The sequence below is a fragment of the Apostichopus japonicus genome, chromosome 8 (assembly GCF_037975245.1).
Source record: "Apostichopus japonicus isolate 1M-3 chromosome 8, ASM3797524v1, whole genome shotgun sequence".
Classification (NCBI taxonomy): Eukaryota; Metazoa; Echinodermata; class Holothuroidea; order Aspidochirotida; family Stichopodidae; genus Apostichopus; species Apostichopus japonicus.
This window is the reverse complement of record NC_092568.1, coordinates 17,988,246-18,002,265: the sequence shown is the minus strand read 5'-3', so window position 1 is coordinate 18,002,265 and position 14,020 is coordinate 17,988,246. Positions and strand designations below refer to the sequence as shown.

General features: G+C 36.8%; 2 protein-coding genes across 5 annotated transcripts in view; one reads left to right on the top strand and one right to left on the bottom strand.

Annotated features, from left to right (window-relative positions):
* Positions 1-380: 380 nt before the first annotated feature.
* Positions 381-776, bottom strand: LOC139970526 (ribonuclease P protein subunit p20-like). The gene has a single exon (XM_071976304.1). It carries the CDS (start codon positions 774-776, stop codon positions 381-383), a length of 396 nt encoding a protein of 131 aa, XP_071832405.1.
* Positions 777-817: 41 nt separating this feature from the next.
* The window catches only part of LOC139970833 (eIF-2-alpha kinase GCN2-like), a 42,331-nt gene continuing 29,128 nt past the window's right edge, over positions 818-14,020 (top strand). Inside the window, exons 1-9 of one of the 4 annotated variants that reach the window (XM_071976863.1) lie at positions 818-834; positions 2,038-2,189; positions 3,051-3,163; positions 8,680-8,782; positions 9,305-9,478; positions 10,060-10,247; positions 11,163-11,329; positions 12,523-12,674; positions 13,506-13,616. In XM_071976863.1, the coding sequence (XP_071832964.1) occupies positions 2,088-2,189; positions 3,051-3,163; positions 8,680-8,782; positions 9,305-9,478; positions 10,060-10,247; positions 11,163-11,329; positions 12,523-12,674; positions 13,506-13,616 (1,110 nt within the window). In that variant the 5' untranslated portion in view covers positions 818-834; positions 2,038-2,087. Of the gene's footprint in view, positions 835-971; positions 1,123-2,037; positions 2,190-3,050; positions 3,164-8,679; positions 8,783-9,304; positions 9,479-10,059; positions 10,248-11,162; positions 11,330-11,474; positions 11,500-12,522; positions 12,675-13,505; positions 13,617-14,020 lie in introns of those variants that run through there. The other 3 variants (XM_071976861.1, XM_071976862.1, XM_071976864.1) reach the window with 3 other exon arrangements.

Here is a 14,020-nt window from a genome sequence, read left to right as displayed (position 1 = left end):
TGGGCAGGCACATTTTAGTGTCATGATGATAGTTCCTACAATCTCTTTGACACTTGAGAGTGTGGTTTGTCATTGACATCCGAAGTAGCTGATAAGATTCTGCTCAACTAGTTTAGGGTACCGTACTAAAGTAGTCCTCTATTAGGCAGCAAGTGAACGAGTATGAACTCTGTAACAAAGACTGACGTCAGCGAAGCCTGTTTGCAGTCTGAACCAAGCTGGGCCCTCTTTCCCTGGTTAATCACTTTTCAAGTCCACTTGAGGGGCTGCACCTATGGTCTCGCAACTGTATTGATAATTTAGTTGTATGTTAGGCTTAGCCTATACTATAGGCTACAGTCGCCCAAGTTCAAAGTGACAATTGATTCATCGGTTGTCCATCATCGATCAACAGTTCTGTACAACCTGATGTGTATTGCTGAATTCTTCCTATCTTTCGTTTGAAAGGTGCGGGAATCCGTCAAGGGCTGTAAATCGTCTGTAAGTACTACGGTTGATGTCTTAGCAGACAGCTCTAATGACCATTCCCTTTGTAGTTGCAATGCAAGATTTATGGCGATATGAACGGCAACCCCTAGCCCGTGTATGAACAGCTCTGATTCGCCGGATTCTAAAAGTTTCTCGCATTTCTTGAGTTGGGCAACAAACTTTGACTTTGAATTAATGTAGATGTCATTATGGCGTCTTGGCAGCTGGGGAGGAAGCTTCTTAAGAACTGTAAAATCGCTTTCACTTGAGCCGTCTGTCGAAGTCTTCACTTCCATGGAGGCTGCCATTTTGAAGATTGTATTTTTCACAGAGGGGTCGTCTTATGTATGATACGTAATTATAGAGGTTCGTTAATCAGTACATCATTGATACATAACCTCTTAAATATTTGTCTGTTTTAAAAAAATATTTTGGCTGGATTCGATGTGGAAAATAGTCATATTTGTAAAAATTTGTATATACATTAAGCCTACTGTTACAACAAGTCAACTACCCACATAATGGATTTAAAGTTCACAACATGCCATGTCCTACTTGTGCAGTATACTGTTTATATATTGCATGTTGTGGACAACGAATGCTAAGTGAAGTAACGAAACATCAAATGGACAAGCTAACTGCCGTCCTTTTAAGGTTTGACTAAGAAACTTCGATTACAATGTTAATGGTTACAATACCCTCTAGTCTAACGCTAGGAGCTTACAAAAACGAAATAAAGAATGGAAATGTCACACAGTAGCCCTGGTTCAGGACAATCATTCAGAAACTGTTACTGTGTTAATCAGGCATAGACCTAACGTTAAATCGAACATATAATTTAAGTTTTAAGCAAGTTGCGCAAGGACATTGGCCAATCCTCGGTTGAATAAAGATGAATTTCTTGCTTATTCTCCGAAAATTAAATTCAGTGAGCTATTTAGATGCCTCAAGCCGTGAAAGAAAATATTTATGCCTAGGCCTATGTGTGACACGGCTGGGCAACTAGGGATGTGCCAGCAATGCTGTCGGATAAGAGAAGATCACTGAAACCGTAAATAAGTGCCAAAACAAATTTGTATGTAAATTAAGCAATATATAACTGAATTATATTCTGAAAATAACAAAATGACACAACCATAACCAGCCTAACGTAAACGTAATCATACAATTTCCCCAAAACACATCCTCATTAACTTAAGTAATGCAAGGCCCAAACGATTCTCCCAATTCAAATAAAGACTCGATAACACTCAGTCCTGACACTTCCAAAGACCATGTCATATTTACATCCTTAATCAAGTGCAGTCTAAATTAGGTATCTTGGGCTCACAGTGTTACAGCTCAATTCTCATAATTTTCGGTATGGTTCCGAGTCTATGTTTCTTGGTAGACCTAACATTTGGTCCAAAGACTACCTGTACAGTTAAATTGGTCCTCATTTTAGCTCATGCAGTCTTAAACTATGTGCACATGTGAGGTTGAAGGAGGGGTTCACCCCTTTGATGACCCTTTGCTGAAATTTAGGCAAAGTAGTAAGACTCTTTGATATTTCTTGTAACTATTTTCCAGAAGTTTGTAACAGTTTTGTTTGAGGCCCAAGGCAAAATACATATCAGAATATGGGAGACAAAGAGACGTATGAAGAGAGACAAGAGAATGAGAAAGTATGCCTCGCTGCTATCTACATGGATGACTTTAAAGATGAGAGCAAGAAGAACAAAGTAAGATATGGATCAGGAGCTCAAAGTGACTTCTGTTTGGTTGCACAGTTGTTTTAGCTGTTATATCTTGCTTTCAATCTCTACTTGTACTATTGTAGTATGCATTGCTGGTGAGCCTGCATGTATACTCTACTTACATGTGTATTTACAATGTTAGGATACATCATATTGATATGTTGTATAGGCTCTATATGGTAGTAGAACATTTTGGAAGTGTGAATGATAAACAAAGTTTGTAAGTGTCAGTCTTGCAGTGGAACATATAAGTAGGTCGAAGAACATGTAGTACAATGTGTATATCTCAGTCGTGAATGAAACAAACAAGGTGTATTAATGTATCATCTCAATTCAAATTAAGCATTCTCTGCTAGATTAGAGACAGAGAGATAAATATTAGATACTACTACAAATAATTCTCACCAATGATATCTTGGAGAAAAAAAAATGCTAGCAAACTGCTTATCTGATGTAAAAAACATTTGTAGGTAATTCTGTAAAAGTTATGAAGGCCTGGCATTTCAATACTAGCAGGATCTTCAAGGGCAAACTGAAATGGAAACAGATAATAGTATTTTTGTTTAAATAAAATGTCAATTTTCAGGATGTTATTCCTTTGAATAATGCTATAAGAGTGAATACAAAGCAAATAAATTTCAGTTTGCTTATGTTTTTCTGTTTTTTTTTACAATACTTTTTTCATCTACTCCTCGCAGTTGCAGCCTATTACATTACAATTATATTTCTTATATGACAATGCTAATGTTAAACTATTATCCTTTTCACAACTTTGGGATGCTTTCACCATTACCTCATTATCTTCTTTCACAAATCCATTGGTTTATTGTTGTTTTTCATTTTTAGAAGGGTATGACCATCTTATTGCATCTGATGCCTGAACGAGGGATGAGTGGGAGCAACAACATCCATGTAACTATTGACATGAGGGTGACCTGTCCACCAAAGTACCCCACCGTGTAAGTATTGAAGGGATTAATGCATGGGATTAATGCAAGGGGATGCAAAGGTATTAATGCAATTATTCACCCCAGTGGCAGAGAAACAGGGGGGTTGGGGGTTTTAACCCCCCCACTTTTTGAAGAGGGGGGTTGGCCCACACAATCAACCCCCCCTAGTATTTGCCAGTAATGTTCTGTTATAGCCTATGTTATGTGCTCCAAATGGCATAATAAATCAAATTATTAAATTTGAAATTGTTAAAGTCATTTCAACCTTTTACCTGGTAGGCTACATCAACAATTAACGACAGAAAACCGAGTTAGAATTGACCGACACATTATTTCTAGCCCCTTTCCCCCACCTTGCGCATTGGAACTTGTAGCTCATAGCGCCCCTTACTGAAATCCCAGATCTGGCTTTATATCTGGTTTAATCTGGCCAGATCAAGTTTTATCTGGCCATATAAAGCCAGATATAACTGGATATAGAGTCAATCCAGATATGCAGATAAAGTTTTATCTGGCCATATAAAGCCAGATATAACTGGATATAGAGTCAATCCAGATATGCAGATAAAGTTTTATCTGGCCATATAAAGCCAGATATAACTGGAAAAAGAGTCAATCCAGATATGCAGATAAAGTTTTATCTGGCCATATAAAGCCAGATATAACTGGATGTAGAGTCAATCCAGATATGCAGATAAAGTTTTATCTGGCCATATAAAGCCAGATATAACTGGATAAAGAGTCAATCCAGATATGCAGATAAAGTTTTATCTGGCCATATAAAGCCAGATATAACTGGATAAAGAATCATCCCAGATATGCAGATAAAGTTTTATCTGGCCATATAAAGCCAGATATAACTGGATAAAGAGTCAATCCAGATATGCAGATAAAGTTTTATCTGGCCATATAAAGCCAGATATAACTGGATTAAGAGTCAATCCAGATATGCAGATAAAGTTTTATCTGGCCATATAAAGCCAGATATAACTGGATATAGAGCCAATCCAGATATGCAGATAAAGTTTTATCTGGCCATATAAAGCCAGATATAACTGGATATAGAGCCAATCCAGATATGCAGATAAAGTTTTATCTGGCCATATGAAGCCAGATATGACTGAATATAGAGTCAATCCAGATATGCAGATAAAGTTTTATCTGGCCATATAAAGCCAGATATAACTGGATATAGAGTCAATCCAGATATGCAGATAACTGGATATACATCATGTATATCCAGTTATACCTGACTTTATATTGACAGATAAAACTTTAAGATTGTATGCTCTTACATAGTTCATTTTCATAGAGATTTACATTACACTATATTGTGGCACTGCACTATACATATATATTTCAATAGTAAATCACTTACACTACACACTAAGTCAAAGGGGGAGGGGGGGAATAACTATCTCTATCTGGGTTGCTAGGCAACCACAGGGTCTTAGCTTGAAACAGGATGACTCAGAGGTTGATTAAGTGTGAAGGCCGCTTTTGAACAATGGACATATGTGTATTGATACTCTAGGAGTGAGATAGGAAAGGGAGCTGTGTACACTAGTGTCCACATGGTAGGAGTAAAGAGCAGAAGGAAGTTTAACAGAAAGGATTGGTACATAAAGAAAATGTGATAGAGATTCGTGAATAATAACCTATCGATGTCTGGACATTGGCAAAGGTTTCTATAGTGAACTGAACAGTCAGAAATAAGGAAGAATTTTTTGGAACGGATGGCAACAAGGAATATATTTTGGGACTGAACTTCGGTTCTGAATGGACATAATGGAACATATATCGCCCTCCTGGAACTTATTTATTTAAGCAAATATATTAAATAAAAGAATAGCACAACGCAATTTAGTATCAACATCTACAGGACCACAGAAGAATAAAGAACTCAACCTTCAATTATTATGTTTAAGTGTACTAGTGGTACCGCGCGATGCCAGTTTATTTAAGTAAGTAATATGATTTACCTGGGCGAAAAATTTGAATGTACATGTATTCAATATCAGTTTTCAAATGTTTTGGTAAGGTATAGTAAAAGTGTGTAATGTGCATGCACTTTACATATTTCCACTTTGTTCCAATCCAGTTGAGTTCTGTGTTTATATTTTGTGTGTGTCTTGCTCTCTGTATGGGTCTCCGTACCAGAACAGAGATAACTGATCACGCTGGAAAGTTACTCTCAAGTCCAGTTTTGGCCACTTTTTCGGCCATATAAAAGTTTATCTGGATTTTCTTTATATCAACCAGATAAAGTTTTATCTGGCCCAGATATGGAAGCCATAAACTTCAACCATATAAAATTTTATATGGGCCATATAAAAGTTTATCTGGATTTTCTTTATATCAACCAGATAAAGTTTTATCTGGCCCAGATATGGATGCAATAAAATTTAACCATATAAAATTTTATATGGGCCATATAAAAGTTTATCTGGATTTTCTTTATATCAACCAGATAAAGTTTTATCTGGCCCAGATATGGATGCAATAAAATTTAACCAGATCAAATTTTATATGGGCCAAATAAAAGTTTATCTGGATTTTCTTTATATCAACCAGATAAAGTTTTATCTGGTCCAGATATGGATGCAATACAATTAAACCAGATCAAATTTTATATGGGCCATATAAAACTTGATTTTATATCAAGTTATATCTGCCCAATTTTTTATCTGGCCAGATATAAATTCCAGATCTGCAGCAGATCTGGCCCAGATTGAAATTCCAGCTCTGGGCCAGATCTGGATTTTTATATCTGGCCCAGATCTGGGATTTCGGTAAGGGGCTAACTTCACCCCACAACAGAAATACACAAAATAACGTTTTGTTGCTGTTGAATAGCTTTGGAACTGTATACACTTGCCAACTTCAACGAGGTGAAGAAAGGAAAAGAAAAAGAAGAAAGAGAGAAAAGGAGAAAAGGATGGAGTAGAAAATACGGCAAGAAAACGGGAAGAAGAAGAGGAACAGTGACAAAATTATTCGAATTTGTAAAGCAAACAGCAGATATCACATCATATCAGTGAGCATGAAAATGGCGTTCCACGATAAACAGCCTCCAAACCATGGGCGCAGATCCTGGTGAGGACAGCGGGACGCGTCCCCACCAAATTTTTCAGTAGTGGGGACATGATATACCGTGTCCCCACCAATTTGTCTTTGCATTTCAAGTTCCCCTGTATGGAACTTTGGCGCAGTTTGATCCAGCATTGTGCAAATGACATGCAGCAGTTCTCATTTTATTGTATTTTATCCACAGTTGTTAAATATAGGACGGAAATCGCATTTGCGGCAGTCTATATTTGTTTTCTGGGAGAGGACCCCAGACCCATCGTATATACAAAAGTCTACTTGGATTATTTGTCCCCTGATTTTCTTTCTGCAGACGGCCATGTATTTCTCCAAACTAAATTTCTAAGCAATGAGATCTAAAACTTAAGGAGGTTTAGGAGCATCATTAGGTCTGGGAAGTGTTATTTCCGGCGATCTGGGAGGTATATTTGCCCCAAAAAATCGTATGCTACGCGCGAACCCATGGTCGCGCTCCGCTTAGATAGTGTCATAGAACAGACACGCGTCCCCACCATTATCCAAGACTGATCTGCGCCCATGGTCAAAACTGTCGATGTGTGTAGTGTTCGGTTTCGGAAATAACTGGTATATTTTTATTTCCTTCAACGAAATTTTTTAGTAGCCGTCTGAATTTTCGAAAATTCCCTAACCAACATTCTTCATCATACTTCATCATACTCGTGCAATTTTGACCCGTCTGTTAGTGGTTTGAAGGAGGTTTTTCTATATCGGTTGTCCATAGATGATATTTTGTGCAACATTATGGGTATGTTTTGAAGTGAATTTATTCACGAGAATTGTGAATTTTCAAATTCTGAACAGTGGGGCTGACGGATATTGTGGGCCGCGATGAAGAATCACATACAAAAGCAATGATCCACAGGATATGTGATGAAGTCGAACATGATGTGTGACTGGTGACAATCTTCAAAAAGGTTATAGATGAGAAAAAAAGTATTTGGAAAAAACTTGGTTGTCAGGCAAAAGTGTACATATGGTTGGTCAGTTTCAAGCCATTTCAAGTGCCATTTCCGGTGATCTGTGGGTACCAAAACCAGAAATTTTCTTGTACGCTGCGCGCCAACCAATGGTGGCGCTCCGCTTAGATAGTAATATGCGCCCCCCGGGTTAGAAAATCCTGCATACACCCCTGGTTAAATCCAGCTTTTCAAGGCCTGGGCAGTGCCATTTACTGCAATCTGGGAGGCAATATTTGCCAAAAAATTCTTGTGCACTTCGCCCCAACTTATGGTGGCGCTCCACTTAGATAGTGAGCCAGCAGTTATGACTTTTTATTTCATCCATGGCCTGCAACCCCCCCACTTCTGACAAGAAATCTCCGCCACTGATTCACCCACATTGCTCAAGATTTTGCAAACATAAAAATTGAACTTTGGTGTAAATAAATGTCTGCTCACTATAAAGTCTACTAACAGATCCTTTGAGAAACTGCTGTTTTTGCATCTGCTGCCACACATCTTTGGATATCTCAATAAGTTATATCTCAATCCATAAAGCTCTCTCCTAGCTCTTTGTCTCCTTCAAACAAACCTGAAAACTCATCTATTTCTAGAACACAACGACTGAAAATAGACTTTCACCTATTTCCTCTGATACTTTGTCTGTTTTCTTGATTTTGTCCTTTCCGGTAACGGCTCAGTAAAAATTATTTATATTAGTATTATTTTGATTGTTGTTGTTATTATTATTATTACCGTGCCTAATGTATAATTTATATATATAACCTAATAACCTGTTTATTTATTCACATCATCCTAAATAAATTGAATATTGACACACAAGGTGACAGCTATTGCAGAAGTCAGCAGATATGTACACCACTATAAGTCAACCTTATTCAGTGTCTTGCAAGATTGAATATGAAGGTCTACATTCTCGATATTACTTTTGGAGCTAACTCATTGTAATCCTTCGTATTGTTCTTAAAAGGTATCTCAACCCTTTGCAATAAATTTGTTGATATAACTGTTCTGTTTTTTACTTTTATTTGTTTCTAAACTTTCTATAAAAAAAAAACTGTTGCACATGCATTTGGTACATTTTGATCAAAATTTACTTTTACATTCCTTAAAATTCACTCTAAAAAAGGAAGTTCAACCTTTTGCAGTTGATTAACCAGGTAATGTTGCAATTTGAGTTGCCAGGTAACTAATGTAAGCACTAGAAGGAAACATACATGATTTTGCAGCTGGTGTAAACTCATGATGTCACATACTTTGATATTGGAAATACACTAGTAAATGTAAAAACCAAACTGAAAAACAAACTTCACAATTACAACAAGCTACTGTTACTATTATGTATCCTCACCTAATTGTCACAGAATTATTTTCAGCCAAAGTTTTCAAAACAATTCAGTTCTACCACCAGATTATCCCTCTTATCAATATATTTTTGTATTTTTTTATTCACTGTAGGCTACCAGACATAAAGTTTATGAATGCTCGTGGCCTTTCAGATGAGAAAGTACAAAGTTTACAGAAAAAGACTGAAACATTAGCAAGAAGTCTTCTTGGAGAGGTATGTATGTCTCTATTTCAGACTCCTTGATGCTTAACAGTGGAACCTTTATTGTAGATATATGTGTTGTCTTAACTCGAAATTTAGATGAATTAAAAGTAGCATATCTTGGTTTCGTTTTGTAAGAAACTCAAAATACTAAGTATACTTTCATTGTTATATGAGCTCAATCACTGTTAAGTGTAGTTCTGTAGATAAAGCTATAGTATAGACCTATATAATCAACAACATGTATGCAGTAGTCAATAAAAGTGCAAGTTTTCTTAAATATACTAGACCCACCCTGTACTAGCAATGTAATAGTTTCTTTTTCTTTGAGAAATAAGTCTAGATGTGATTCAAGAAAGTACCCGGTTGTGATTTTGTGAAAGATCACAAATGAGGTAAATTTAGTAACAAAAAATTAATAACATTGGTATCCATTATTCCAATTTTTTTTAAATTTAATTTAATTGACCATTGGAAAGTTTAAGTAGTTTTATTTAAAAAGTTTAATATCATATTTTGATTCATCTTCCAAAGGAGATGATACTGCAACTGTCTATAGCCGTACAGCAATTTCTCCACTCACATAATATTCCTGGAATGAAGTCATTGTTTGATGAGATGCAGAAGAAAGAGAAAAGGGAGAAGGAGAAAGTGGCTCTCTTGAAGCAGCAGCAGTTAAAACGTGAAAAGGAGATGGCGGAACAAGAGGTATGCAGTCTTATGTCGTATAAATACTAAATGTTGTTATAGTAACTGGTTGCCTTTCAAAACCATATGGTAACTGGAATAGCTTTGTTAGCATAGAGTAGCTTGTTAGCTTTCTTAACCATATAGTAGCTGGTTACCTTCATAACCATATGGTAGCTGGTTAGCTTTTATAACAATATGGCACCTGGTCACCATCATAACCATATGGTCACTGGTTAGCTTCATAACCATACAGTTGCTTGTTAGCTTTCATAACCCTATATATAGAAGCTGGTGACTTTCATAACCATAGAGTACTCTACGTAGCTGATTAGCTTTTAATAACCATGTGGTACCCGGTTACCATGACCATATAGTGTGCTGGTTAGCTCTCATTTAAATATGGACGCTGGTTACCTTTCATGACCTGATGTGATAACTGGTTACCTTTCATAACCATAGAGTAGCTGGTTACCTTTCATAACAAAATTCCACTTCTCTCCAGACTAAATCTAATGGGAGCCAAAATATAAAAGGAAAACAACAAGAAAGACAGAGGAATTGTTTGTATGAATCTCTCACATTTGTTTTTACTTCTTCAGAGGAAAGAGCTGGAGAAGGAGATGAGCAAAAGACATGAAGCTCTGCTGGAGGAATCAAGGCAGAGGAGAGAAAAGAACAAGGAAGAAGATGAAGTGGTAGTGAAACACCAGAAACCGATTCAACAGAGAAGGAAACACCAACCAGACCCATTTGATATCTCTTCTAGTGACAACAGCAACAGATCCAGGTAAAGGAGTTACAGATTGTGACTGCAGAGGTTAAGGATAGAAATAGCAAGTGAACTAGAGGTGTCATGTGGCTACAGATTGTCACTATAGAGGTTAAGGGCAGAAACAGAAATTCAGATCAAGATACCATAGCTACAGATTATCACTGTAGAGGTGAAGGGTAGAATCAGAAATTTAACTGGAGGTGTCATGTGGCTACAGATTATCACTGTAGAGGTTATTAAAGGGTAGAAACAGAAATTCAGATCAAGATACCATAGCAACAGATTGTTACTAAAAAGGTTAAGGATAGAAATAGAAAGTTAACTGGAGGTGTCATTTACATACAGATTGTCACCATAGAGGTTAAGGGCAGAAACAGAAATTCAGATCAAGATACCATAGCTACAGATTATCACTGTAGAGGTGAAGGGTAGGAACAGAAATTTAACTGGAGGTGTCATGTGGCTACAGATTATCACTGTAGAGGTTATTAAAGGGTAGAAACAGAAATTCAGATCAAGATACCATAGCAACAGATTGTTACTGTAAAGGTTAAGGATAGAAATAGAAAGTTAACTGGAGCTGTCATTTAAATACAGATTGTCACCATAGAGGTTAAGGGTAGAAACAGAAATTCAGATCAAGATAACATAGCCACAGATTGGAAACTTCTACTTCCCTAAATGCAGTGCTTGATGGCAATTAGCTAATGCAACTTGAATGAACCTTTAATGAACAGACTGACACATGAAGAGAAGTTTGCCTTTGTCAGTATTAAAACTTCATCTAGACCTAGCTATTCCTGTATATGCTGATACCTACATAGAGTTCTCATGGCCTATGTAGTTCCTAAATTCAGCTCTCCTGAATTTGTCCATTTGTTGTTTGTAGTCAATATCTTCTCTGCTTTGTTTTTTTTTCTTCCCATGAAGGAGTTCCAGCTACAACAGTAACGTAAAGAAACCGTTGGACGTCACACCAACTGTCGGTGATAGGACAAGAACGGAGAGTTTTAACGAGCTCGCAGCAGATTCCGAAGTGATAACCGTAAAGTTTAATACAAAAGTGGAGAGGACGATACATAGAGGATGTATATTGGGTAAGTTGAGAGGACAGTTTAAATTGGGGAATGTAAAATGGGAAAGGGGGAGAGGGGTAAACTGCCCTTCAAAGGGTGTGTATTACATAAAGTTGGGAGGTTGGTGAGGTTGGGAGGTTGGTTCACACTGGATAAAAATGAGAGGACCATACACAGAGGGTGTATATTGGGTAAGTGGAGAGGACAGTTAAATTGGGGAATGAGAAAGGGGGGGGGAGGAAGGCTATACTGCCCTTCAAAGGGTGTGTGTATTACATAAAAAGTTAGAGGTTGGTGAGTGATGGTTGCACACTGGATATAAATGAGAGGACCATACACAGAGGGTGTATATTAGGTAATTGAGAGGACAATAAAATTAGGGAATGAGAAAGGGGAGGGGGGGGGGAAGGGTAAACTGCCCTTCAAAGGGTGTGTTTATTACATAAAAAGTTAGAGGTTGGTGAGTGATGGTTGCACACTGGATATAAATGAGAGGACCATACACAGAGGGTGTATATTGGATATTAAATTTGTGAGGATCATACACAGAGGGTTTATTCAAGGTAAGATGAGAGGACAGTAAGTAGAGGGTGTTATTGGGTTTTGTGGGGAGAGCCAGACACAGAGGGTTTATATTGCATAAGTGAAGAGAACCCTATACAGGGAATAAACTAGCTAACTTCAGAGGACCATACATAGCAGGGGTATACTGTGAAGGAACAGTGGTCTGTACCAAGTGAACTAGAGTGAGTAAATTATTATGCATTTTATTTCCCTCTGAAATTGATTCAAGACAACTTATTTTATAAATATTGAGAAACAATTTTGTAAAAAGTGAATGTTTGAAACATGCATAGCTGTTTAATTGAAATTTTGTGACAAAGTACTTACATAGGAAGAATGCATGTATAGTTAGATTGAGCTGAAAGGATCTTGTGTATATTGGTTGTCTAATTGAAGAATATGAGGCTGTGTTTGCTCTTGTAAGTTATTATACAATATGATGATTTAATGGAGGCGATTTTGAATGTGTTTTGTGTAATATACATCAATATGTTATGAAAATCCCATAAAGTTAAATTATTGTTACTTTTAGTAAATTGTGCCTTACATTATAATTATTTGTTTTGTTTTTTGGTGAAGTTTAGGAATGTGTGACTCCATTTCTCCAACGAGATTAACTATTACCCTGCTTATGTTTTTCACGGTTACAGACGATGTAGAGGGCGGTGTTGCTTATGTTGGTATGGATATCTCTAATGGTCATCTCAATTTTATAAGAGAGTGGAAGATGCAATGGAAGCACGGTAAAGGAAGGAAACCTCTCCCAGATGAAGAACAGTCAGCTGACAATTGCTTAAAATCGGTAAAGGTGCTTGGGTTTCGTCATTCATGAAAAAAAAAATCATCTCTACTCAAGCACAGAGTATTACAGAGTTTTACTGTGATAACTGAAAGATATATTTTGAACGAGAATTGTAAATTTGCATTTTTCTAGCTATGCCACTGAATATTCATACATGGTTGGATAACGCTCTATTTAACCAAGAAATCTGTTATTCGAACCAAAAATTCATTGAGTGGTTTTCACTGAAAGATTTTTATAAATGTCGGTGTCCATCATCATCATCATCATCTTCATAGTCATCATCATGGCCGTTGAGGTCATCCATGGGATGGAACTTTTCTTTTACCGGACCTTATGATCAATAAACAAAGGGGCGGGGGAGGGGTATTATAAAACTGGAAAAGCAAATCATTGTGTAGAGAAATTGAGAGCAAACCTATTTTGGAAATTTGCTGAAAGACACGTATTGTCAACTTTCTGAAAAATGGTGTTAAGGTATGTAACGAATGTATTTAAAGTTTAAGGAAACAAACATTGTGTATTGTTAACTTTTGTCTGTTTTTATTTTAATTTATATAAGTAAATGAACAATGGAAAACTGACTGGGCAATTAGAAACAATGGAAGAGACGGAAGAAACTTTGGTTAGAATCAGATTCAAACCACAGAGTTAAAAGTCCTGCTGGGGAGCCCAGTGAACGCCCGGATTGTAACCCTTAGGTCACTGGGTTCAAATCCTAATCTTGCTAGAAATTATTTTTCTCTCTTTCTTCCATCATTCCTTTATTTCTCACCAAATTTGAAATCTACTTTACATATTTGCTTGTTTTTCTGTTCAATCTTAAAACAGCTTGCCAGTGTGGAACAAGAGCTGCTGTCTCTTCTTAAATTATCCCATCCAAATTTGGTCCATTATCTTGCCATGAATTCCTCGCAAGGGAAGGATTCTACCACTGTTCAGGTAAGTCACACACACATGAATGTCATTATCAGTTTGGAAAAAGTGGGATTCGAATATTGGATTTTGTATTTTGTATTGAAATTGATTGGCAGACCCGATTTATGTCATAAAGGCAAACATGAAAATGAAATGAAATTCATGAAAGGATAAATTTCGAGATTAGGCTTGTCATAGGCGAGAGATATTGCAAACATATAGATCATTCAAAAAATCTTCCCCCTGACCACCCTCCCCCTCATGCATAAATAACCAAATGGAAAACAACTAGAGGCTTTGAAAGGTAATTGGTTGTTAATTATAAGTACTTTTTTTTACTGATATGGTATTTTGATAAAGTTTAGATATTCTTTTGCAACAAGTAGAGGGCTGGTAGGCTTGTCTCTTAGATCTGTTGAAATAATGAC

Excerpts from the sequence above, each read along its gene's own strand:
- LOC139970526 (XM_071976304.1), bottom strand. The coding sequence starts at position 776 with ATGGCAGCCTCCATGGAAGTGAAGACTTCGACAGACGGCTCAAGTGAA.